Source organism: Geospiza fortis, unplaced genomic scaffold (assembly GCF_000277835.1).
Source record: "Geospiza fortis unplaced genomic scaffold, GeoFor_1.0 scaffold16, whole genome shotgun sequence".
In the NCBI taxonomy this organism is placed as follows: Eukaryota; Metazoa; Chordata; class Aves; order Passeriformes; family Thraupidae; genus Geospiza; species Geospiza fortis.
The window spans coordinates 10,574,313-10,599,836 of NW_005054302.1; the positions used below are offsets into that span (position 1 = coordinate 10,574,313).

General features: G+C 36.9%; 1 protein-coding gene across 2 annotated transcripts in view; it reads left to right on the top strand.

Moving 5' to 3' along the window:
* Positions 1-24,578, top strand: part of SLC36A4 (solute carrier family 36 member 4) — a 79,976-nt gene extending 55,398 nt beyond the window's left edge. For both annotated transcript variants that reach the window (XM_031066096.1, XM_031066098.1), the window contains one exon: positions 21,638-24,578. In XM_031066096.1, the coding sequence (XP_030921956.1) occupies positions 21,638-21,945 (308 nt within the window). In that variant the 3' untranslated portion in view covers positions 21,946-24,578. The remainder of the gene's footprint in view (positions 1-21,637) is intronic.
* The last annotated feature ends 946 nt before the right edge of the window (positions 24,579-25,524 follow it).

A 25,524-nucleotide genomic window follows, 5' to 3' on the forward strand; every position in this document is an offset into this window, starting at 1 on the left:
AGTTCTCTGGGGAGAGATTTTCAGCAATTCTGTGAAACTGTTCATTTCAAACCCCTGTTCTCCAAATGGTTTTGTAGTATTTCATACTGTGATTTTTTTTAATGTTGTGAAAGTCTTCATTGGCATCACTTATGCCATAAACAAGTTAGAAAAGACATTATTAGAGATTATTTGTGAGATCTTTCATTTCACTCAAGTTAGGAATTATTATGCTGCAAGAAACAAACATATTATGTACTGACATCTATGGCATCATTACTGCATTTTTTAATTCAGCCTTTTTAAACCAATAAATGAAACTGAAAATCTTCCCAGGGATTTCTTACTCATAATCAATCATGATTTCTAAGCATATCTTGTTTAGCTAATAAAGGACACCTTGGTCATTGAAATAATCATGGACAGATCTTTCCTGCACAAAAAGAAATTAAATATAATCAAAACAAAATAATTTTCCTACCTTATCCTATTCCAGAGAAGCTGAAAAACTGATTCCGTCAAGTTCTGTGTCTTGGTAGATGAAATAAGCAAATAAAGGGATGAGAGAGAAACAGGCGATATGTATCTACCCCAGTCCTTACTAACTATAATGCTTCTAAAAGCAGAGACGTTTCTTGAGTTGCTTTGGTAAAAAAAATTAGTAATAAACAGAAATAGATTTAGTATTTAGTATCCATCACATTCCTGTTGAGAGAAAACCCCAGAACTGTGGCATCCTGAGGGAACAGGTATGTATCATTGCGTATTAATTATCACTGCATTGATTTAAATTGAGTTATTTGGGACGCTTCCATTTACATTGGTGGAACATGTGGTGGAACAGGTGGTGGAAACTTCATTCTTATGCTCAGATGGGAAGGAAATCCATGATTGCCTGTAGCACTGGCTTTTTAAGGTACCTATGGAAGGCAGAAATTACTGCAAATACCTGTGGAGGACTAAACTTTCTAAGGTTGATAAGGAAGTTATTTAAAGCTAGTGTAAGAGTAGTGTGATGATTGGAGCTGTCAGTATTGATGCTTACTCAAGTTGGAAATGGGGCACTGGATTTTAGTGTTTTTTAATTGAAGGAAAGGGGAAGGAAAATGATAAATATGCTACACTTCAGTGTTTTACATTTTAATCAAATCCTGCAGCTAGAAAACGAGCATTTACCAAATCGCTCTCAAATAAAACTTAGGAATCACGATTTTTCTTAGTGTTTCTTCCAGCCTTTTATTCTTGTTGATTAAATGCATTTTTGTCAGTATGCTAGTGTGAATGCTGAAAAATTGCATGGATTTTGACCTGGAAAATTTGGTATTATTTGGAAACAGTCAAGCACATTCAAAATGCAGCATGCAGTTTTGTATTCAAGTCTGGTCTCATATTGTGTTATTTTGTATTCTGTAGTTTTGCTGTGAAGCTTTGACATGAAATAATGAAACCAAGATTGTCTGTACAGTCTTGATCCTTCCTGTTATCAAAAGAGCAAATGATATTCTGTATATACAAATATATACATTGCCTGCATACTCTTCTGGTTGTCAAAGATTTGTGAAAAGCACTTACATTAAAGATTTAGCATAAGAGCTCCCACTCTCACAAATAGACCACTAAGGCAGTGAAAAGCATGAGTTTGTCCATATCATGATTTCAAGACCAGGTCTTTTAACATTCATCTATACAATAAGGATGCATAATGCATTCCTTGCTTCATTTTGAACTTCTGCAGTTTCAAGTCCTTTTATCTGTCCCTGGTACAGCTAACATAGGAAGGGGGGGTTTGTCTTCCTATAAAAGTATTGCACATTTATTGAAATACCTTTCATGGAATGGGACTAATACCTTAACCCAAGTCAAAATCACAAAAGTCTATTGGAGTAAGAAGCAATATTCTTTCATTTTAAGCAAATGCTTATGAGCCAAAATAAATAGGCTTATCAAGCTTTATTTTTCATTTCCTGCCCAATTCTGTCAGGATTTTAGTCATTGAACTTTTGAAACATCATCCTTCAGAAAATCTAACTGTATTTCTACATTTTCTTTTCTCCCAGTGCAGACTAATCACTTTTCATAATGTTCTCATCACCTGTCTGATCTGCATGTTAATTAACTCCGTTGTTTAAATGTTCACTATCTCTACTTCAGCATTTCAAGTTTTGACTTCATTACTGCTGAATGAAATGTGTTCCAGTTCCTTCATTTGTCTACTCAGCCAACTCTCTAGAATTGGGAAAATATTCCTTTGAGTTTGATCTCCCTAAGTAGGCCAAATATAAAAATTTCAAATATTAAACATACAATTGAGAAAGTTTAGATGTGTATGAGGCAGGGTTTTTTCCTAGTGCTTTTCTCTTGCTATCCTTGGATATTGCAGATCTTGGAGGATTTATTTTTGTTCTTCAAGTCACGCTGCTGTGTGTCTGACACTTATGTTAAATGCTGTCATTCAGACACTTGTCGTGAATTATCCTTGTGCTGATACATGTAAGTCATCTTTAATTTCAGTTTATCCATAGGAAGCACTTTAGGGTTTGATGAGGTGCCTAAGGAGTAGTATTTAGCTTTGACTGTATGAAAACATAGGGATGTTCAGATTTACACAGCCTGATACTTCGGTGCAGCATGCCAGTGAGGCTTATCTCATTAGTTTGTCCTATACAACTGCGGGTGGTCAGGCTGTGAGGAAAGAAGTCAGATTATTTAGATGCCATAACGCAATACTGGGGAGGTTTAATACTGACTATTTTTGAAGACCTGTGTTGGAAAAATTTGGCCACAGCAAATTGGTTGGATAAAATTATTTTGCACTGATTTCAGTCTTTCTGTAGTTGAGGATACATCTGGGCCAACTGTGAAGTAACTTTAATCCAATTTCTTTGGAAGTTCCTAGAATTTCAAATTTTTTTATTTAAATGATCTGTTAAAACAATTCTCAGTGCAACCTGCTGTGCTCGAAGGTCATACTATAATGCTTTTGATTTTGTCTCAACCTCTGGGGTTTTTTGTTAGCAAAACTGAGTAAGGTCAACCATAAATATTCCAATCTGTACAGTAATGTGGTAACATGAAACTAGGCAAGGTTCAGACTATTTAATATCCAGTACCATAAAGTATTTAGTTAATTACAGAACATCCATAGAGCATAATGAATAGACATGATTATTAAGTGCCATGGCCTCTAAGTTTATTTTAATTATTTTTATTTGTTTATTTGAAATAGGTGAAAGTATTTGATAAAAACAGCTACAAAGCTTTTATAACTTTTGAATATGAACCTGTTGAGAAAACAAATGAATTGTGTCTCTTAATATGCAGAAAGATTTCTCTGTTGGATGTGTGTGACAGCATTAGGGCTATTGGCAGTTGCGCTTAGGCAGACTTCTTTTAAGGTACAGACTAGATAGTTACTTGAGTTGAAATTTAGCGTGATCTATAAGGGAACAGAAAAAGCAGGATCAGTCTCATCCCTAAAGTAATTCTCAAGCTGATACCTAAACATTGAATTGGATTTTGGAAGAAAATTAAACAACCTAATTAAGCTTTACCTTTTTTTCTGTCTTTAACACGGTAAAAGCTTGAAAGATGACCAGAACTTCCAAGTTCTATTCGACTAGTTTTATAAAGAGTTACTGTGTCAACACTTAGGATGTAAGAAGTGTGTTTATTTGGAGAGTGTTTGACTGTGAGAGTTCTGCAGCTGCTACATCACACATTGCATAGTCAAGCCTCAACTAAGCAGTTCTAAAGTTGATTGCAGCTTGTCAAGCATTGCAGGCTGCTCCTCTGTACTTATTGAAGTAGATATTTTCTAAAAGTATGGGTTTCCAGCAACATCACTAGATTTCAGAAGTTTCTATTTTATACAGTTTTAAACTGTATTATTATACAGGAAAAGCCTTTCTTTAAATTGAATTTTGTTTTCTTGAATGGAGAAGTGAAATAATTTTGGATCCTTTTCAACATAATTTCTGAAAGGCCTCATTTTTAGTGTACAATTTTACAGGCAGTTGAACAGTAATGTATAGTAGGCTGCCTTTTTATTTCTGACACTATATTTTGTTAGACTTGTACTATAAAAACAGTTCATGTTGAAGTAGGCAGCCATTTTTGCCCTGATGTGCAACTACTGCCTCTTATATGGTGCTTTTTGTTTGATTATAAATTCTGCATGGCAGAGACTTCTAGATATAAAGGAACCTGTGCAAATAACACAATTCTGCATAAATTTTCTTACATGGTAGAATTAAAAATAAAATAATGTCCTCCTCACAGTATTTCCATATTTCTCTGTTGATACCTATTTACAACAAAATTATCTGAAGTCAAAAGTGAGATTTTTTTTTCACTGAAGACACGAGAAATTTTCTGTAAGGAAATAGACCTGTGTGAAATAAAATTGAAAGGTTTTTTTTTTTGCATTTATCACAGTGAACTCTTTCCACAGCTATAATATAGATGTCCAAATATTTATCATCACAGTATCTTACTTTATTACATTTATCATCACTCTGGCATTTTCCTTCCTTGAGAATCATTACTTTTCCTTTTGTTTCATCTCTTTCCATCTCCATTTCTTTTAGTGTAGCTAATTCAGGGTTTTCAGAAGAACATTAGTATGGCAACAACTGAATCAACTGATGTGCTGTTTTCAACTACTCATCCTGATGCAGCTTTGTAAATGCTTGACACTCATTGAATTGAAAGTGACAAGCCTGCCAGTAATAAAAGTGTTTGTTGAGATCGAAAAGTGAGCTATGTTTCTCTCAGGAAGCCATTTAAACTGCAGTAGGACTACATGATCCAGTGCTCTTGATGGCCTCCATCTGGGTACACACACTTGAATGGTTTAGGTTGGAAGGGACCTTAAAGACCATCTAGTTCCAATCCCCTACCATGGGCAGGGACGCTTTCCACTAGAACAGGTTGCTCAGAGCCCCATCCAGTCTGGCCTTGAATGCTTCAGGGGTGGAACCTGTGCCAGTCTCACCACCCTCACAATAAAGAATTTATTCTTAGTATCTAATGTAAGCCCACCCTCATTCCATTTAAAACCATTACTCCTTGTTCTTGTCCTTGTTCACTACATGCCGTTGTGAAAAGTCCCTCTCCAGCTCTTTTGTAAGCCCCTTTTAGATAGTGGAAGGTGCTAGAAGGTCTCCTCAGAGCCTTCTCTTCTCCAGGCTGAACAACCCCAACTCTCTCACCAGTGTCTCAGCTTTTCATCGTAGGAGAGGTGTTCCATCCTTCTGATCATCTCTGTGGCCTTTTCTTGGACTTGTTCAAATAGGCCCACATCCTTCTTGTGTTGGGGGTTCCAGAGCTGGACACAGCACTGCAGGTGGGGTCTCAGCAGAGCAGAGCAGAGGGGCAGAATCCCCTCCCTGGCCCTGCTGCCCACTCTGCTTTGGATGCAGCCCAGGACACGTGTGGCTTTCTGGGCTGGGAGTGCCCATGGCTGGGTCATGTCCACCCTCTGACCCACCAGCACACCCAAGTTCTTCTGGGCAGGGCTGCTCTGATCTGTTCATCCCCCAGCCTGTGTTGGTACCAGAGATTGCCCCAACCCAGGTGCAGCACCCTTAACAAGACCTCCTAAGGTTCCCATGGACCCATTTCTTGAGCTTTTCCAGATCCCTTGGGTGGCATCCCATCCTTCAGGAGCATCAGCTGTACCACTCAGCTTGGTGTCACCTGTAGACTTCCTGAGCATGTGTTCAATCTCTTTGTCAATGTCGTCATCAATTAAAGAAAACATCTTAAACATTGTAGCAAATATTAAAGCTATTCAGGGACAAAACCTTTTTTGTGGTGTTTAGCAGAGCTAAAGCACAAAGCTCAGAAATAAGTTGTGCTGAAGTGATTTTGGTATGGAAGTTAAAGATGAAAAAACTTCAGTTTTCTGATGGAGAGGTTTTGATGCAAATTGAACTAACATGTTTGAACTAGAATTAAGGATAAAATGACCATAACAACAGAGGTAAAACCTATGAAAGAATAAAAGAACTGTTTTCTAAAGATAAAGCTATCATATTTGTAGTATAATTTGCAAAGTGATCTTTTAGTGGTCTCTTACTGGAGCAGCCAGCTGAAATTATTGCTTCTATCATGGCCAAAGCCCTCCTGTAGGTTGGGTTTGTGTTTGCATTGTTACTAATTCTCAGTGTATTGGTATTCCATTGTCCTTTCAGTGGTAGGCTGCAGCTTGCACTTCAGAAAGTCTTTAAAAATAATTTACTCTTCCTGATCTCTTACTTTTCTAGCTTAATCCTAGCCTACGCAGCCCAGGATAAACTCTAATTAACAGTGAATTAGTAACATAAAAATGAAACTGAACTACTTTCAGGGCAGGGGTGAGTCAGCAAAGAGAAAACAAACTTCTGAAAGTGTTGTGCAGACAGCGTCTGATGGCCTAGGGAAATGAAGTCTCCCTAACATTTGAAAACCAGATTAGATGGCTTCTGTGAAGAGCAGGAAGTTGGGACTCGGTGATCCATATGGATCCTTTGCAACTTGACATATTTTGTGATTCTGTAACTCAAAACACATTTTCACAGAATGTGCCAGTCTTTTTGTGGAAGCCACTTTACAGCAAAAGAACAAATGGGTCCATTTCCCAGGGGATGACTTCTCTGGTTTGCAGCACTGAATAAATAAGCTTACTTATGTGAGCATTAAAGAAGACATACAGTTCTGAAGTTTATATTTATTTCTGTATCTTTCTCTGCACAGCATAAAATGAAGTCTGAAGCATTTACTCAATAAAATCTTGGGAATTTTAGGCATTAGAACTCTGTCTCAGGCTGTTGTATCTTGTAATCTTTACTCTGTCCCATGGTTGTGTTGCTGAATTGATCTTTATTTCTTACAAGTACAGGTTAAAGAAAGGCATTATATATAGGCAAGTTTTCATACAACTGCCTAATTTTATTGTTTAGCACAAATTGTTTTCCCTTTCTTATAAAACTCTATCTGTATCTTTAGTGGCATCAATCCACCCAGAGTGATGTGAGTGTTTGGTCAAGTGGTCTTCCCTGTGGCTGTGGCTTAAAAGAAGAATGGGATAGTCAGTTAATCCCTTTATTGATTTTGCTTTTTGCAGACAGGATATTTATGTTGTCAGTAAAGATAAGCAGGCTCATTAGTAAGTTGGGAGATGCTGAACACTGTCCTCTCCAGAGGAGCCAGCTCAGTAAATATTTTAGTTAGGGAGTGGTGCAGCTTTGAGGAAAAATAGATACAAAAATGTTGAGCAAAACCAGTTAAGCACTATTTACTCAATGATATTCCTCTGACTGATTGACAGTGAAGTCTGAGTACTTAATGGGGAGACTTAAAATCTTACTTAGAATACTTTTGAAAGTCATTTAGATACAATTCCAAGCCATTTTCAGATACACATTATAATTAAGACCTATCAAACATTCTACTGAGCAAGGGAGTGAATATGACTGGGGAGCTAGGTAATTCTATGAGAAAAGGAAGATGAAAGTTATTGTCAAATTCCCTTCAGGAACATATGTAAAATATGGAGCAAAATGCTAAGAGATGTTGTTACCAGTCAGGTTGTTACCAGTCTTTGCAACTTAGACGCAGAAGGTATTTCTCCCTTGGAGTATGACTTCCTAACTCAAACTAGAAAACAAGACAAGAAGAGAACCCTGGCTCAGCTGTGGCCTTTGGGATTTAATTTCTCTTTGGAAATGCTGTGCTCACAATAAGCTGGTAGAAGAAAATGGTCTAACTAGTTCAGCTAATTGATCAGGGACCTGTTTAAAGCAATGATGTGCACACTTTCATGTTTTAGCCACAAATGCAGGACACAGAAAGATTTGACTGCTGAGCAAGAAGGAAATAATTCATCTAAACATCTCCAGGTACGTTTTACATTTACACATTGCAGACATTTTGTTTTGATTTTCTTGTGGTAATTATTTTTAATGCCTCTAAGTAGACCAGCAACATACTGGCTCTAGTCACAAACTGTGGTCCAGCAAATTCCTTGCTAAGGACTCTGTCCGTGTGGAGAATTCACTGGAGAACTGACACGTACTTCTGTGTGCTGTGTTTGTGGCATTCTGGAGATCACTCAACTGACAGAGTGCATTTAGGTAGGATTTTATGTAAATTTAAGAGTGACAGGAAGTCTGATTATGTTTCTGTAGCAGCGCTTGTTGAAGAGCAACCTCTGCTTTCTCAGGGGAGGCAGGGGAAGTGCAGTCAACATCACACAAAAGGTATGAGCTCATGTAAAAGATGAGAAAACTGATCTGAGCCTTTTGCATTTCTAGGTTAGGATGAGAGAGTATTTAAAATTTGAATAGCTAAATACCATATTTAATGTTCACTGAGTGAAAAAGAAAATCAAAAATTGATCGTAAGTCTCTTAAAATGAGATCCAGCAGAACACTGCTGCAAAGTTGGGTTGCAACTTACTTTCAAAATACTTTCCTAATTTACTGATGAGGAAATGCATTTTTCCTCAAGCATAGATGGATTGCTGTGCAGAGAGCCAAATGTACCGAGTTTTTCAAGATACCACAAATGATAAGCAGGTTGCAAGTAAGCGTTTTGAAAATTGCAAAGTAGCAAAAGTATTCCTTGAAAATGTTTGAGAGGTTTCCACTGCATATTGAAAACAGAAATAAATCAAATACTCAGGGCCATCAAAGTATAACTTTTGTGCTGGCTTGTATACCTGCATCCTAGTGCCTCTTTTTCTTTTCAATAAGGGTGAAACATTGCTTTGCTTTCAATTGTCTCTTAAAAATTACTTCATAGCTGGAATTAGTCACTCCAGGCATTTTCTTTGCTAGTGCTTCAAATAAGCATAAAAGCTAGAATATTAATGATGCCTGAGTGTTACTCATGATTCGTGGCTTGATAAGCTGATCTCACAAAGGTTTTCAAATTTCTGCCTTGGTTTCTGAGTGGTAGCAGCTTGTTGTTCTTTCTGAGCTGCATTAAGTCAAAATTAGCAATTTTTAAATCTTTGTTTTGTTTCATCCACCCTTACCATGTGTAATAAGCAGCAAACTCTTTAGTCTTGAGAAACCAATGGAACTATATGAGAATTAAGTCCTCTGTGGATTGATTATAATGACTGCACCAGACTGCAGAGCTAGTACTTCAAAGATTGCTTGTCATAATAAAGGCAGCTTTAAAGTGTTAGAGCAAAAATAAGGAAAAATTTATAGCACATTTAAATTAATTAAATCCTTGTAGTGTTATGGTTTTGGCATTATTGCTTTATTTTGGTTTTTTATGTGTTTTTCCTTCCCCTGGCTTACTGAAATACTGCAACTCACTCCAAAGAGGAGGATGCTTAGAAATGGCTGTATGACCTGCTTGTAGGATATACTTGTAAACTCATGCCATGAAAAGGAGGGGTGGATAAAACCTTGTCATTTTCTCTTTCTTCTTGTGGAAGGACTTTCTTTTTTACGCTGTAATTATTGAGTGATTTGTGTCATCCAAAAAGAATCCCTTTTCTTGACAGTGTATGAAATACCTGGTGATGACAAAGGCAAGGGATAAATTCAGAATGTTCCTTAGCACAAAAACTGTATTTCATTTGTAATAGATCCTTCAAGGTCTTTGGGAAGGGATCTCATAGACCTGTTCCTAATCTGTCAACATTTGGTGCTGTTAAATACAGAATTTCTTCCTTTACCTTTTGGTTTTTCATACAGTATCTGAAGTATTACTTTTATAATGAACTGTAATCAATACTATGTAATGCATGCAAATTACATAGCCACATTTTATAAAATTAAACTGTTAAAAATTATTTTGCTAATTAAGTATAATTACCCAGTAACCATACTGAGTATTTCCATCCATGGGGTAAAACACTAAACTTGCATTAAAACAAATATAGAGCATTACCACCAAGGTATGGATATTTGTTCATGACACTGATAGCAGAATTTTGACCTGCTGTGTTGTCTGACCATGTTAACAGTTCTCCAAATTCTCCATGGTGTTCAGCTGTGCCTAACCTATAAAATAGAGTTGCTTTCTGTGACTTGATGTTTACATTCAGGACGATCCAGCCATCAGTTTTTGTTTATGCCCAGAAACCAACAGTCAATACTGATCTATCTTAACATAAGCCCCCTTTTACTTAAATGCAGATCTGATATACTTTTTCATCCTTTTATTTATGTTGGAAATCCTCCCAGTCCATTCTGATACCATTTGATGATACCATTCTCTTGTGAGTATTTTCATTGTTCCCTTTTCTTGTTTCTTTCATCACTTTTTTTTCCAGAGGGAAACTAATTAAATTCTTGCTCATCTGATTTATAAACAGCATTATTATCTCTTCTAATTGAAAAAACTCATGGCAATTTTGTGTTTCACTTGTTTTCTAAATTGATTCTTACACTGAAAATGGGTAGATCAATATTCTAATTCCATGGTTATAATCACATCCTTAAATCAATATTTACAAAGCTCTTAACAATGAATAAAGTGGTTTAGGTTCAGGTCTGTTTAGGTTGAGAGTAAAATATTGCTCCAACATTCAGATCAGTGTTTTGGGAACACCAAAGTAATGTAAAATCTTGCCTATACTTAACCCTCAAGGTGAATTTTGTTTTACGAAATTACTCTAGATTAATATTACTTTATGAATAACAGTGTGGTCCAGAGCTAACAATGAAATCATTATAGGAATTTTTTGGACAGTAAAAAGTTAGGGGTTTGATGAATTTCAAACATACTGGAATTTATTTTTTTTCTTTGCTAGTTTACAAGTAATTTTTTTATACTGGTTTGCGACTAATTGCAGATAATTTTTTAGTAATATGAGGACCACAGACACCAAATATACATAATAATTTCCACAAGAATGTTCCAATAAATTTTAATTTTAATTAAGGCCAGTATTTGTATCAAAGTATGGAGGTAGTATTACATACTGTGATTGGTTTTTTTGGTTGGCTTTATTAGTTGATACAGTGGCTGTAATGTCTGCTAGTTAAAAAATTACATTATTACAAAGTAATATCTTATGCTTGATATTTAGTATTGCCTTTTATTCTGCAGGAGTTCATACTGCTTTATAAAGTATATTCACGTATATAATGCTCCACTTAAAAGCATTACCAAAGATAGAGTTGGTGTGGGAAAAAAAACACCCCTAAGACAGAATGCAAAGCATTTGAGGATAGCCAGAAAAAAAGTTGCTGCTCACACAAGACAAGCCCAGTTCCTTATTTAGAAAAAAACAATTGAATGGTAATTTTGTAGGTGAAAACCCAGTATTTGGAACTTGAGCCTCAGTCCTTCGAGGAGCATGTCCAACCTGAGTTCCCCTATTCCTGTGTAACTGCTGTAAGCACTAGGCCATTTTTTCTTTGCCATCAAGGTGAAAAGATGATAGTGACCTCTTTGAAAATTACAGATAAAGGATAATATGTGTTATGTTATCAGGCTTCTGATATGCAGTCACATATTTTTGTTGGGTATTGATTTACTTGGGTCACAAAAAACTAAGAAAGAATGCCTAGGAGGGTGCCTCTTCCTTTGGGCATGCCTAGCATGCAGTGAGTGTTCCCAGACATGTGGCAAAGTGTGATCCCTCCTTGGCTGATGGGATGCTGGGAGAGGACAGGAGCTGTGCCTGAATTTCCCTGTGCTGAGCCGGAGGTGATTTCACCCATGTGATGAAGCAAGCTGCTCTCTTTGAACTTCATTTTGTGAGGTGAAATACCAACAAATTAAGACTAAAAACATCTGCAGATGACTGCATTTTTTGATGGATTTGGACTGCAGGCCATAATTCAGTACTGTCAACACAGGGAGCTGAACCTCAACCACATGATCCTCCCAGGGAAGCCAAGGCTCTTGGCAGCTTCTTGTTTCTGTATCATCAATCACCACAGCAGGCTTTAACTAGCCCGTGCCTCTGACACCAGCTGTTGCAAAGCATTGTTTTGGAAATGCACTGGTCATCCCACGGCAGTCTGGTTGTTAGTGATTATCATCTTTCTAAGGGAATTATTTTTTAATTTACTTTTGATACGTTGCAGCAAGCTCACAAGTTATTTATTACTATGTCAGTAATAATAGAGTACATGCCATATGCTATAGCTACTAATCATACCCAATACCTCTGTTTTTCACAGCCCAAAATAAGTAGCCAATTCAGATACTTAAAAACAACATGAGAATCCATGTATTTGCTTTTTATTAAAAACTTTTAACATTGTGTGAAATCAGAGTGTGGCTTCTCATTTGAAAATGGCTAAAATTTCTCTGTGGAATAAACCATTTTGTGTAGTAAAGTACTTAGCACTGCTGTTACTTAAATAATGTGATGTGTAATCTGAAGTTATCAATAAGCAGGAATTAATATGTTTTTAAGCAATTTTTATAAAAGTACTGTGAAATATTACTGTTAAAATATCAAATTTGATCCAGTTTTGAATCAGGATTAAAAATCAGTGATGTAAAGTAATGTAAATTAATCGCTTAAATGTGATGTCAGCTCACTTTCAACACTGGTACTTTGTGATAGAGGGACATATTTACATATTAGTGATGTGGTGAGCGCATTATCATTTTCTAGATTTAAAGAACATAATTCATGTCATCTTAAGTGATCATTCAGTGTTTTTATAAGTTACAGGAAGCTTTTACTTTCCTTACTAGCAGGATTTCTACCAGTCTCCAGGTAAAGGATAACCCATTAACAGCTATTATTTGATCCATTAAGGTTCTTTGCTTCTCTGTTTTCCCTCCATTCAGACACAAGAATGTTGTGGCAGACAGTGTCAAAAGATCTTCCTCAAATTGAGGTAAATAACATCTACTGCTCTCCTCTCATCCATAAATCCAGACATTGAAGGCTATCAGGATGGTCAGACGTGATTTCTCCTACATAAATCCATTAATCTTCTGTTCCCAGATACCCTTTTCTCCTTCATGAGCCCTGCAATATGCTCCAAGATGACTTTGCTCCATGATTTTTCCAAGGACCAAAGTAAATATGACTTGCCTGTATTTCCCTCTGTTATTTTTTTGGCCTTTCTTGACAACATTTAATTTCCCTTGTCACCAGGGATTTCCCCCAAATTCTATGGCTTGTAAAAGACAATACAGAGTGATGTTAGAAGGACATTGGCCAGTTCTCTTCAACATTCTTGAATTCAACTCTTCATGTTCTGTATATTGTTACGGTTTGAGTTGTCTCAAATAATCTCTGATTCAATCTTCATCTCCCAAAGGAAATTCTTCTTATTGAGGTCTTGCACTGACACCAGGGACTGGGAGGCTGACTGAGGCCAAGGCAGCACTGGATACCTCAGCCTTTGCTGGGTGTGCTGTCCCTAAGTCCCACACTCCATCGAGGAGCAGGCTCACTTTCCTCCTTCCAGTCTTTTGTTGTCAGTGTGGTTGTAAAAGCTTTTCTTATTGCCTCTAGCATCCCTTAAATGTGTCTGTTTATAGAATTGTCTGAACATCCAGACTTCTCCATGTGATATTTCTAAATTTCTCTTTTATGGTATGTCCTCGCTTAAATCTCCTCTTTGTGGTTTTTCTTAGTACAGAGCTCTGTGATGAATCCTCTGATTAATCAAACTGGTCTGGTACACTTCCTTCTTTGGAAATTCTGCAAATTAATATGTTCCTGCTGGTGGAAGCTGTAGCACATACAAACAATCCCTGCTCCCCAAAAACATGGGTTAGAGACGTAGAAGTTTCTTAAAGGCTATTTAGAGCATAATCTCCTTGTTATGTTGATTTTTTTAATACTTGGTGAGAGAGAGAGGGCTAACTTACTCTATTACTTAATATATTGTTTAGTCCTTAGATGGTGATTAGAGAAGATAATTTACCTGACATGATTGTTACAATTTATGGCACCCTGATGGACTCTATTACTTCAAAAGGATTCCAAAATAACGGATGCTTCTTGTCATCTTAATCATCTGTTTCTTCAATTATCTTTATTAAAGAAATGTAAGATTTTATTATGAAACAGGAAAAGAAGCCTGAAGGATAAAGATAAGTAATTTTTACTATTCCTGAAGGTGTCTTTGGTGATGTTTCTCCTTCATATTTATGTGTTTATGGAGCAAAGTATATTAGCTTGAGATTAAAGCTAAGTATGTTCAATTTCATCTTCACCACATTATTTCTTGCTTTATGTAGTAATCAAAAGGCATATAATGAAAATTTTATTTTCAAGGGTAATGGCAAGACAAACTTTTTAATATAAAATTTTAATACAAAATTATTTGAATTTATTTTCGCTTTTGTTATGAAACTACAAAGTAGCAGCCATGTATCCCTGCTTACTTTCCTGTGGGATAACTTGATATAACTTGATAACAAGAGAAAGATTGGGGAGTATTGAGTGGTGATGGTGAATATTGGAAAATACCATTCTTTAGCATCATTGGAAGCAGTATGGCTGGCTCTTCAAGGCTTAGCCACTCCTCCTGACTCTTTTCTTCACCTCTGCTCTCTGTAGCAAAAGCAGTCTTGTCCTTGGATAAGAAAACATTAAGTTTTGCTTGTGTGGTTCAAAACCTTTCTGTCGGAGACATCTTTTGTGAAAAATCTTCTTCTAGGATTTTTCCTGCTGAAGCTGAGAAGTTCAGCAACAAGATGTAAACAATAGGTTATCTGCCGCTGTGGAATGCAACAGGTCTGTCTGGATTGGCCCAGTTTGGATGTTTATGGGTGGTGGCCAATCCGGGGAAGGAACTCTCTCAGACAGAGTCGAAGAGAGTTGCCTAGTTATCATTCTTTACTATTCTATTCTTAGCTTAGCAAGCTTCTGAAAAGCTCTCCTGCTTTTTCTTTTGGTATAGTTTTAATAGATGTATATATCATAAAATAATAAATCAAGCCTTCTGATCATGGAGTCAAGGATCTCGTCCCTTCCTTCACCCAAAAACCCTTGTGACCACCATCACACCTTTCAGCTGTATCAGAGCCACAAATTATTTTGAGAGTGAGACAAAGAGGACAAAAGTTCAATTGTGGACTCATTTCTGGTGAGCCCGTAGAATCAGAAGGAGACTGCCAGTGGGAAGTGCCAGTACTTTTATGGTCTAGGATCATCCATTTGGCGCTTAGTATTACTGAGTTTTGCTGTATGCTTCGCATTCATTCCTTGAATCCAGAATTTCATGTTAACAGCTGGCTGCATTATTTCACTGGAGAATGTCTTAAAAATTTTTTAATGATGACGTATCAGCAGCAAAGGTCAAATAAATTTGCTGCAGAGACAAATGAATAAATAAATAAATGTTCAGATCTGACTGCCTGAACACAGGTGCCATTTCTGACCACATGGATTGTAGTTAACTAAATGGTCAAATACATTTACACCTAATCGGGTGTGTGCAGTGCCAAGCACGTCTGCTTGCTGGTTTTGTGAAGACCACTTGGTAATGCAGCTCTGGACAAACTGCAGCGTGAGGACATTCCTTGGCCTCTCACAGCCTGGTTTTCTTGGTATGTTGCCATCTAAGGGGGGTGCTTAGTAAAAATACGTTAATTCTGAAGATCTGATGGGGACAGGCAGAACAAGATGAAGAGGCCAAGCTACCATTGACTACCACTTGGACATTTGGCTCAGAGAGAGAGTCTTCTCTGTCTGGATTGTCCCAAGGAGGAGAGTAGGGGGAACAGTTGCATTGTAGCTGTGTCACTGCTGCTTCATCCCTGTCCTGTAAAGCCACACCTGCTCACACAGCCTCCTCCTGCACTGGATTGTTGTGACATTGGATTTTGCTTAAAATGGGTGCAGGTTGTGGAAGCTGAAATCTGAACTAACTGCACTGCCTGAATTTTGGGGTTATCTAGAACACAGACAGCTTAAGGGGAGTGATTTTATTAGTGGAACAGGGGAATGCTGCATTGAAACAGGTGTCTCATAGCAGTGGTGTGTGCCAGTCCTTTGCCCTGGCTGTAGGTATTTTAAGTAGCTGGTAAGAAGACTGGACTCAATGCTGCTGTTAAATTGCTCTTTGGTCTGGTGTCATTCTTCATGTGTCTTTCTGCTTAAGGAATAAAAATAATAAAAACCCTTCTGATAACAGTTTTGACATCTTGGATGCAAAGTGGTGTAAAACCTGAATTTATTTACATGTTTGAGAAAAGTGGGAGGCTCTGGGGAAGGGATGGATCTGCCCATTCCCTTCTGTGTGTCAGGGCAGTGTCCTGTGTCACCTCTCCTTGTGAAAGATTAGGATATTGGAATCGTCTTCTCCTGTGTGAGTCTGGTCTTTCCTACTAGCACAGGACAAGGCAATCAAAAATGTGGTGGTGTAGTGTGAGGGCAAGTGATGTGAAGTACTTTATGTTTCTGTCTCTCATACTGTGTGTTGCAGGAAGATAATGATGAAGGAGTTTTTCATTCCAAAGGGAACAAAGCCAAACTAGATGATGTGTATGGTTGTCCTGTGTGCAAGCTGTCCCTCTTTCTCTCCAATGTGCAAGTAGAATTTGTCACCTCATATATAACTGCAACATGTCTTCTGCTTTGTTCCTTTTCACATTTAGTTTTGGTTTTGAGATTGAGCAAATTTAAAAGTATACTTTTTAGAAAATTGGATTAAGAAAATTACTTTCTGTGAAGACAATCTAAATAGATTTTAAAAAAATTATCTTCTATATGTATCTTACAGTCTTAATGTCTCAATAGCTGAGACAAACACCACCTAAAACCCTATGTTAATTATCATTTTTAGCAAAAAATAAAGTAAAATTATACCAGAATCTTTAACTAAAATCCTTTTTTTAAACTGCAGGTATCAACATGTAAATTATTCACAAATGTTCTTAAGTTATTATTTGCATTGGTTTATCTGCAGATAGATAACAGTTTCTACTTGGTCTCATATTCCTTTGTACATATGTATCGAAATAGTTTGATGTCCACTGTGGAAGGCATTCTTTTTTATTAATTTACATGAGCAACTTCTCATGGAAACATTAGGTTTTGTTAGGTTTTGACATTTATTTTTAAAGGGTGAATAGTTTTAATTGTGAGGTAGGACTCGAGAAGATGATGTTATCTTGGCTTGCCAGTTGTCCAGCCTGCACGTGTATGCTCCTTACAGCCAAACTGGCTGAGCCTTCTGGGGCAGTCCATATCAGAGAAATGTTCCTCCATTCTCACAAGAAATAAAGGAAAAAAACCTTGGGCAGTGTGGAGGGAAGTGTTGCAGAAAAGGAGGAGGGAGTTGGAAGGAAATATGCAGATGCTGCATTAAGGAAGGGGATCCAGGAAACACTGCAGTAAAGGGGAGGGAAGAAAAGGATGCCAGATTGAGTGGCTGAGCACTGCTGCAGTAAAGAAAGATGGACAGAGAGGGCAGCCTGGGATATTAGATAGGAAAGAGCATTCAGGCTGAAATTTTGAATTGCTGTTTTACCTACAGGCAGAATTCTTGGCAGTTTTAACTCCTGGAAGGGATCCTTTCCTTACCATGTCATAGACATCTGTATGCTAAGAACACAGTTTTGTTTTGTGCTTTTGGAAGGTCATATGGATGTCAGACACCCATCTTTAACACATCAATGTCGTAGTCTGCTCTCTGGTCCTGGAAAAGTGGTACAAATAGAAAGTTTGGTGTATGCTGGCTTCCTGCAGGACAGGGGCCTCCTCAGCACTGTCACTGCCTTTGAAGAGAACTGGTTGTATCTCACTTGAGACAATTACTTTGCTTTTCAATTGTGTGAAGTTACCACTCCCTAGTAATATCCAACACTTTTTGTACTTAAGAAGCACCCAATCTTTTTGACTATGCCTATTTATAAAACCTGCTGTTAGGACAATTTTTTTGGGCCATGCTACTGATCTGGAAGTGTATGTATTAGTTCTTTTTTTTCAGATGCAACATTTGAATAGCACTGACCTGGTTTTCTTTGTCAGAATTATGTTTGAATACCTAGATAAAATCTAAAATCTGGTATTATCAGAAAAATAATTTCTTTTAATAGTTTTAGTGAAGAAGTATTAAATAGCTTTATTATAGAGGAAAAGGAAAATATAGCAGAAATTATTATTATTAGCATTTTAAATTTCAAAATTGGTTTCTGGCTTCCTAAAGATGCTTACAAATTAATTAAGTCCTACTAGAAGTATGGGAATAAAGGCTTTTAAAGTGAGTTCTGTGGTTAAAGTGTCCCGATGAAATCATAATATACTTTGCTTTTGAACTATCTATGGATAGGACCAACGTTATATTCAATCTTTATTTACATCCATGGATCCTGATTACAGCTGTGCCCATCCTGCTTAAGGATTTAGCATGGCATATGCATTACTTTCTGATATAAATAAGGTAGCTCAATATTTGATTACTGGAGGAAGTATTGGAATATGGTAATCACCTATTTGACTTCATCAGCAGGTATAATGCATTTAGGTTGGGTGGAAATGGCAAAACTTAGTTACTCCCCAGCAATCTCACTTGAATTGCCTCTCAAGAAGCAAGTCTGGCAACTAATGCGCTGATTCTGTAACAAAAAGTTATAAAACAAGCAGCACTACAAAATAAAGATAATAAAATTAAGAGTATCATCCCACTGGGGTGTTATGTCCCTTAAGAAAATCTAAACATTATACTATAGCATTCCTTCCCTCAAAAAGTCTCAGCTGACCCAGATGTGGAACTACATAGCTGAGAGAGGTAGAGAAACCATGAGTTGTAGTTTTTGAGGTTAGACTGCAGAGTTTAAGGTAGAAGCAATATGATTATACCACTTGTTATCTCTGCAGGATGTTTTGTTCATATGGCCCACACTCTTTTATTCTAGCCTAAAGACAATTTAACTGTTGACCAAAATAAAAGTGTCTTATTACCAACACAGAACTTACTTCTTCAGCTGAGCTTCCAAATTGAAAGATTTTGTGGCTGCTGATAAAGGATCAGAATGTCTTCTTTACATTGTATTTTTGAAACCTACAAATGGCTGGGAAAATTAGGGTTCCTACCTGTAGGAATGTCTCTTATTTGCTTCTGGAAAAAGGAGCCCTTTCTTAATTCTTGAATACATTCTTTGGTAGGTAATAAACATGCATTGTATTTCTCTTGGCTTGTTAGGGAATAAATAAGACACTAATTAAAACCTTGAAACACTTTTCCAAACCTCCTCCCACAGCAGTATCCAGATTCATACAAATTTGTATGAGTCAGACAAACGTTTGATGAGATTTAAATCAACACAGTGCATTTTGTTTTTCTGTGACTTGAAGCAATTACAAACTAGAGTTGGATTTTTTCCCAATTAAAAAATATGAAACATAGTCTCATTATTTTAATAAGTGTTGGAATCAAAACTATGAACTATAAATTAATGAGTGCCTTCTAAACTCTGGACACATGTGGAACTGAAAGAGGTCTATTACAGAAGTTGAAAATCTATGTTTAATGAATACACCCACTACATCTATTGAATTGGCAAGATAATAAGTGTGCAGCCATCTCTTTTACTTTAGAACAACACATTCAACATAGTCATTAGCTGGGAGTTTTACCAGACACTGCAATACACTTCAGCTGAACTTTTCAGTTACTTTTGGACTCTGTATGGCTGTGTAAGTATCACACATAGCAATCCAGTCTTAATGCTCATCTTGTATTGTTTGTACATTAGTGGTGCATACTCTTGTGGCTTGAACATTTATGGCTGCAGAAGTTACAGTGGTGGGTATTTAGTGACTTTCATTAACTTTGGCATAATTCCTTTTGCACTTCATTCAGCTTTATCCTGGATAATGCATAAACATGTGACATTTCCAGTCTTCAAATGTCACATCATGTAACAGAAGAAACTGTTTGGCATTGAGTAGGTCCATCCTAACAGTGGGATAAAAAAACCTGTCTTACCTATTTTTGAGTGCCAGGATGTTTCTAAGGTTTCCACTTCTGTCACTGCCCAGTTTTTCTTTGGCCAAACAGTGCCTCTCATATCTCTGTAGAATTCCAAAGTGTTAATAAACTATAGTAATCTCAAGCAGGAACAAGTTAATCGATTTTTTTTTCTGGCAGATCTGTGCATGATATGTTATTTTCAAGTAGGATGAGCTAGTGAATCCACTCTCCCTCTGCAGTTTTATACATTTTAGTCTTAGTTCCTTTTATGTGAGAACTCTATAGTTACAAGTTTCATGAAGATGTGTAGCAAACAGTTGCCAGGCAGCAGTGGACAACTGTTGTGTTCCATAAGTGAATTTTGAGTGTATTTTCCAGTGCAGTTTTCCCAAAGTTATTCTCAATGGAGAACATCAACAGGAACATCATTTGAGTATGCTGCCTTTCATAATCACAGTGTGTCAGAATTGATGCAGCTGGTGCCATTCAGCCCACAGCAAAGACACTCTGCAAATAGAAAGCACAACTTCATAGTTATGCATTATAAAGCTAATACACACCTTTTGGTTTTCATCCTCACATATTTTGTGGAGATCTCCTTCCTGCTTGTTCCATTTGTTCATTACCATAAACACTGAATAACATATGGTCAGTGAAATTGCTCTAAAACCAAACAGGCTTTTATTTTGGCTTCAGAGTGAAGAAGGGAGTTAGGGAAAAACCAAAACATATTACATGGTATTTTTGTGTGTGCTGGTTGCATTTACACCTCTTTTCCCCTTCCCCTTTCTTTATGATTGCTCCTTTGTCTTGATGAGATGTGGTGGAAGGGTGCAAACAGTCTGATGCTGTTTACACTAATGTCTGATAGTTAAAAGGCAGTATATTCATGGAAGGGAAAAAAAGATTTCTACCACATACAGGGGTTGTATAGAGGTTTTTGAAAGCTGTTTTTTAATCCAGGACTGAAAACAGGACACAACTGATATATCTGAGTTAATGCTAGGGGACCTTACCAGTCAAAGCAGTTAAAACCAGAAGTGTTTCTGGTCCAACATGATGGATTCTCTTTCTGTAACTGTTGTAGTTTCAGGAGGTGACACTGGCCAAGCTTAAAAGGCTTACTGGGCCTTGTGTTCGGACTCCTCTTGGCAGGGCCAAGTTCTCATTTAGTTAACCAGGCAACTATTACAGTGACATTTTACAGACTGAAAGCAGTTGTACAAACCAAGATTGTTCAAGTTTATAGGTAAAGGTCACTTAAATGACTGTGTGACTGCCAAGCCACACAGGTTTGTTCATCAACAGGTTTGTTAATTTTGAATAATTTTATGTGATTTTTAGATTATTAATTATACTAATTAATAGACAGTAATATATTTTTGCCCTCTGTCTCCTGAGCAGCATGCAGCAGCCCCTTCTACTTTTCCCCAGCTTTTACTCTTTCATCCTAAAAATCTACCAACAACCAAAAAAGTAAAACATTTCCTTGCAATTTCATATCATTCATTTCTCTGTGATTTGCTGGCCAAATCTCTTTACCCTGTAAGTACAAGAATACTTTAACTTGATGCTCTGCCAGCTCATGCAGAAATTCAGATTGGAAGCTGGGTCTCTCAGATGATCATGAAGATGTGGGTTACTGACAAGTACGTGCATTCATCTGTATAGTGCACACCACATGGAGCTGGAGAAGTACTGAATGATGGAGCTTTCTAAAAAGCCTCAACCACTCAATTATGTGTTGCAGTTTTGTTTCTCATGAGGATATTGAATCTGAAGCCACCATTTCTCCTGTTGTGCTTTAGGTGCTGTAGCAGTTCTGATCCCTCGCCTAGACCTGGTGATTTCTTTCGTTGGAGCCGTCAGCAGCAGCACTCTGGGACTGATTCTGCCACCTCTGGTTGAAATCCTCACTTTCTACAAGGAAAACCTAGGTTTATTGACAATATTTAAAGATGTTTTTATAGCTGTGGTTGGATTTGTTGGATTTTTAACAGGGACATACGTGACGGTTGAAGAAATCATTTATCCAGCATCCACAGTTCTTGCTAATGCAACAGGGAGCTTTCCTGCAGATGTTAATGCTACAGACTTGGTGGTTGGGTTAAAGTAATTAACCAGGCACTGTGAACTATTTCGTTCCTTAACAAGAAATTCTTGACTCAGGACCTGCTTTCAACTACTGGTACTGTGTAAAGAGGTACAGTTTGTAAAATGTAGGATATACATGTGAAAATACATTATTTTTTTAGAAAGTAATTATATATCTCTTCTGGACTTTGAATGAAAAGATTTTGTTTTACAAGATTTTGTTTTGTTTATCAAAGCAATATTACTTCCATGCAAAAACATTTAATATCACACATGATAAGCAGTTTATTTTTGTACATTTTGGTAACTGTTACCCTGACCCATTTTTTACATAATTTCTTTATCCTTGATTTCAACTATACAAAAGTATGAAATGCTGTATTTTTTATTGCCTGTGGCTTGAAGTCTGTAGACTACATATCTATATTTCTATTGGAACATATAATAATTATTTTTGCATTTTTATGTTTTGCCTTAAGTAGTATCTAACATGCTCTTTACATATTTTTGCTTCTTTTGTCTTTTTTGGAAAAAAAATAGTAAGTTCATAAGTTGGTATCTGGGTAGAAATTAGTTTTGTTTAGTAAGCCTGCTGGCTGAGTTCCTATGAACAATCCTGATTTTCAGGGTCTCACACTTCATAGATGACTTTCACTCCAAATGTTGAAGCACTATTTTTGGTCTTGTTTTCTAAAAACCCTATGGTTTGTGCAATAACATAACTATTTATCATACTCATTCCCGTTATGAAGAAACAAATTTTTCTACAGAATATTTTTAATCATAACATTCCCCCAAGAAATATGTTATGCCAAAACCTCTCCACTGTAGTCATACAAATTAAGATAGAAATATATGTAATATTTTGCTTGCCTTCAGTATATTCCTCAGAAATTTACCATTTGGTAATCTACCATTTGGCATTACAGTGCTAGAGTAATGTACTACTAAATATATCTATATTTGTATTTTCTCTTAAGAATATTTCTACTGTCATCTACCAGCTGGTGACTGTAATGTGCACTTTTTATCTCCATGTGGATGAGGGCATTTCTGATAGGGATTTGTTACAGCATGTAGTTTAAACTGCATGTATTTGTTCAAGCAATAGTTCTGAGTAATCCTCTAATTTTGATTTTAGCATGGACAAAATTAGATACTTGGCAGGCACTTGGAAGGGATAAGTCTGCCTGTGTAATGCCACAGACTAACCTTTCTTATGGAAGTGCCACAGTGGAGCAAACGCAGGTAGTTTAGCAGAGAAGAAAAAAGTAACTTCAGCTTTTCCTCTTGAAGGATTTTTAGTCTTTAAGCTGTTTTAAAAGACATTAAATCTCAGTGTTTCCATCTGTTTCATAGTGAATATGTTACTTACCTAACCCATACACCTATAGAATATATTTCTGTGCAGCATATTTTGACGTGAAATACTTCTGCAAGAAACATCTTTAGTAGGACTGAGAGGATTTAAATGCAAATTATTTTTCCTCTTGGTTTTTCATCTTTCTACTTGTGTATTGGGAGAATAAAGGGCTTTGAAGTCCATTCATATCTGTACTGCTTCAGTTGTGTCCTGGTGAGCAGCTCGGAGAAGGTGCTTCTACCAGGGTGCAGAAGGACTGGTCCAGTTCAGAGTTTGGTGATTTTGTGAGGTGCAAGTGAATACTGCCACGCTTCTATCAATGAATATTTGCTGAGCTGGATACTTAGAGCCTACAGAGGTGGCCCTGGTACCCAGTGAATGTAACATATCCTTGTGAAAGTCAGATAACTTGTTCAGAAGCTTGATAGGTTTGAGGGTTCTGATCTTAGCCATCAAACCTTGGAAAGGCTGGCCCAAAGACAAAGCCATGCACATCTTCCTGCTCTGACTGCAGTGCAGCCTGTCAAGGCACAGGTTTCCAGAGCAGTGAATGGCCACTGACTGACCAGGTATGAAGTAGTGCTTTTATGCAGTTGGCCAGTGTAGCCAAGTCTAACAATGTTACATCTTTTGAATCTTTAAAATGTTTATTAATGTATTTTGCACAATGTCAATTTTCTCCTACAGTGTAGGATTTTTATAATTTTAACACTCATACGTTTGCATGGCCTGCTCTTTCAGACAGAAGGAGTCAGGAATCAGAATGTCCTGCTTTGGATAACATTAAAATGTCATGTGGTAAAAAACTAAGTCTGACTAATGAGAGCATCCTGTAAAGCATTGCCAAAGATTTAAGAGAGAGGAAATTCTGACAGAAACCTCTTCTGAATAAGAGTGTTCATTCAGCTTTTAAAGTGCTGTAATATTAGTTGCAAGTTAAGAGGCGGGAAATGAAACTGAGAGATTTCATAGGTATGGTTTACATTAAGGTATATATTTAAGATGGAAATGTACTTTAGCACAAGCTAAATTAAACTGCAAAATGTGTGATTAGCTTATGTTCCTGACAAGGAGCAGAAAGCCTTTGTATCTATATATTGTATATGAACTTATATTTTACAATATAATATTGTTAACAGTTTTAATGTAATTTAATCATTAGCTGCACTACAGGTAACTGGATAATTTTCTTGTCTGTAACTGTTCATCCTCAAGTATTGGGCAAATAAGAGGATGGGTTTGCCTGATGTTCTGTAAAACTTTAATCTTCTGTATCAATAAAACAACAAATTACCCTGCAAAACTCAGTGTTATCCTGCCTGTCTCCACTACTGCATCACTAGAAGAAATAGCTGTCCTACTGCAGAATTTACCTTTGAAGTTGTCCAAGGAATGGTGACTGACATGAGACTCACATGCAAGCTCTAGAACTGATTTTTCATTGGCAACAAATCTCATTTTATAGTCACATAGGCAGTCATGAAAAATCCCACCCTCACTCCAAGGGCTTTTATGAGGGCACAGTTAAATTTAGGCTTCTGCATCTTTTTAGAGGTGCTGTAGGAAGTTAATTTTTAAATGTAAAAAGAGATGCAAGTGTTCCCACTGAAATTCCAGTTCCTGTTTAGAAAACCACAAAGAAAAATCCAGCAATTTTAAAATTGGACAAGCCTACATAGATTTGCTGTGGACTTGGCCTTATCTGTAAGGATGGAGTGCTGTCTCAACATGTTGACAGAGAAGGAAAAGTGTTAACTTGGAAAACTCTTGACTAGAAGTGAGGAATGAGATTAGTTGATGGACAGCCTAAGAGATTGCGCTCAGTTCATCTCAGGGAAAGTAAAAGGCAAGAGGGACATAATAGAAAAGTGATTATTTTATTAATTCTATATTAAAATGTTTCCTGATGAAGGACTAGAGGAGCTGTATACATCACTCACTACCATTCTATAATTGCTGGAATGTATTATGAGCCTTGTTAGACCTCCCATTCTTCTGCTTTAATTTATTTGGTTCTGTAAGGATTAATCAGTATTTCTGCTGCTGATTTATCAAGTGACAAAGTGTTCTGTAGTAGAAAACAAGCAATACAGCTAACACCAGTTGAAGTTCATTTTTCACATGCTGTCCATGGGAGAAACGACTGCAACATCTTGGTGGAGTTCCAGGAAGGGAGGAGAACCTTTTCCCTGGTTTTGTGTGTTATCTACAGATGTTTTGGTCATCCTGGACCTTCTT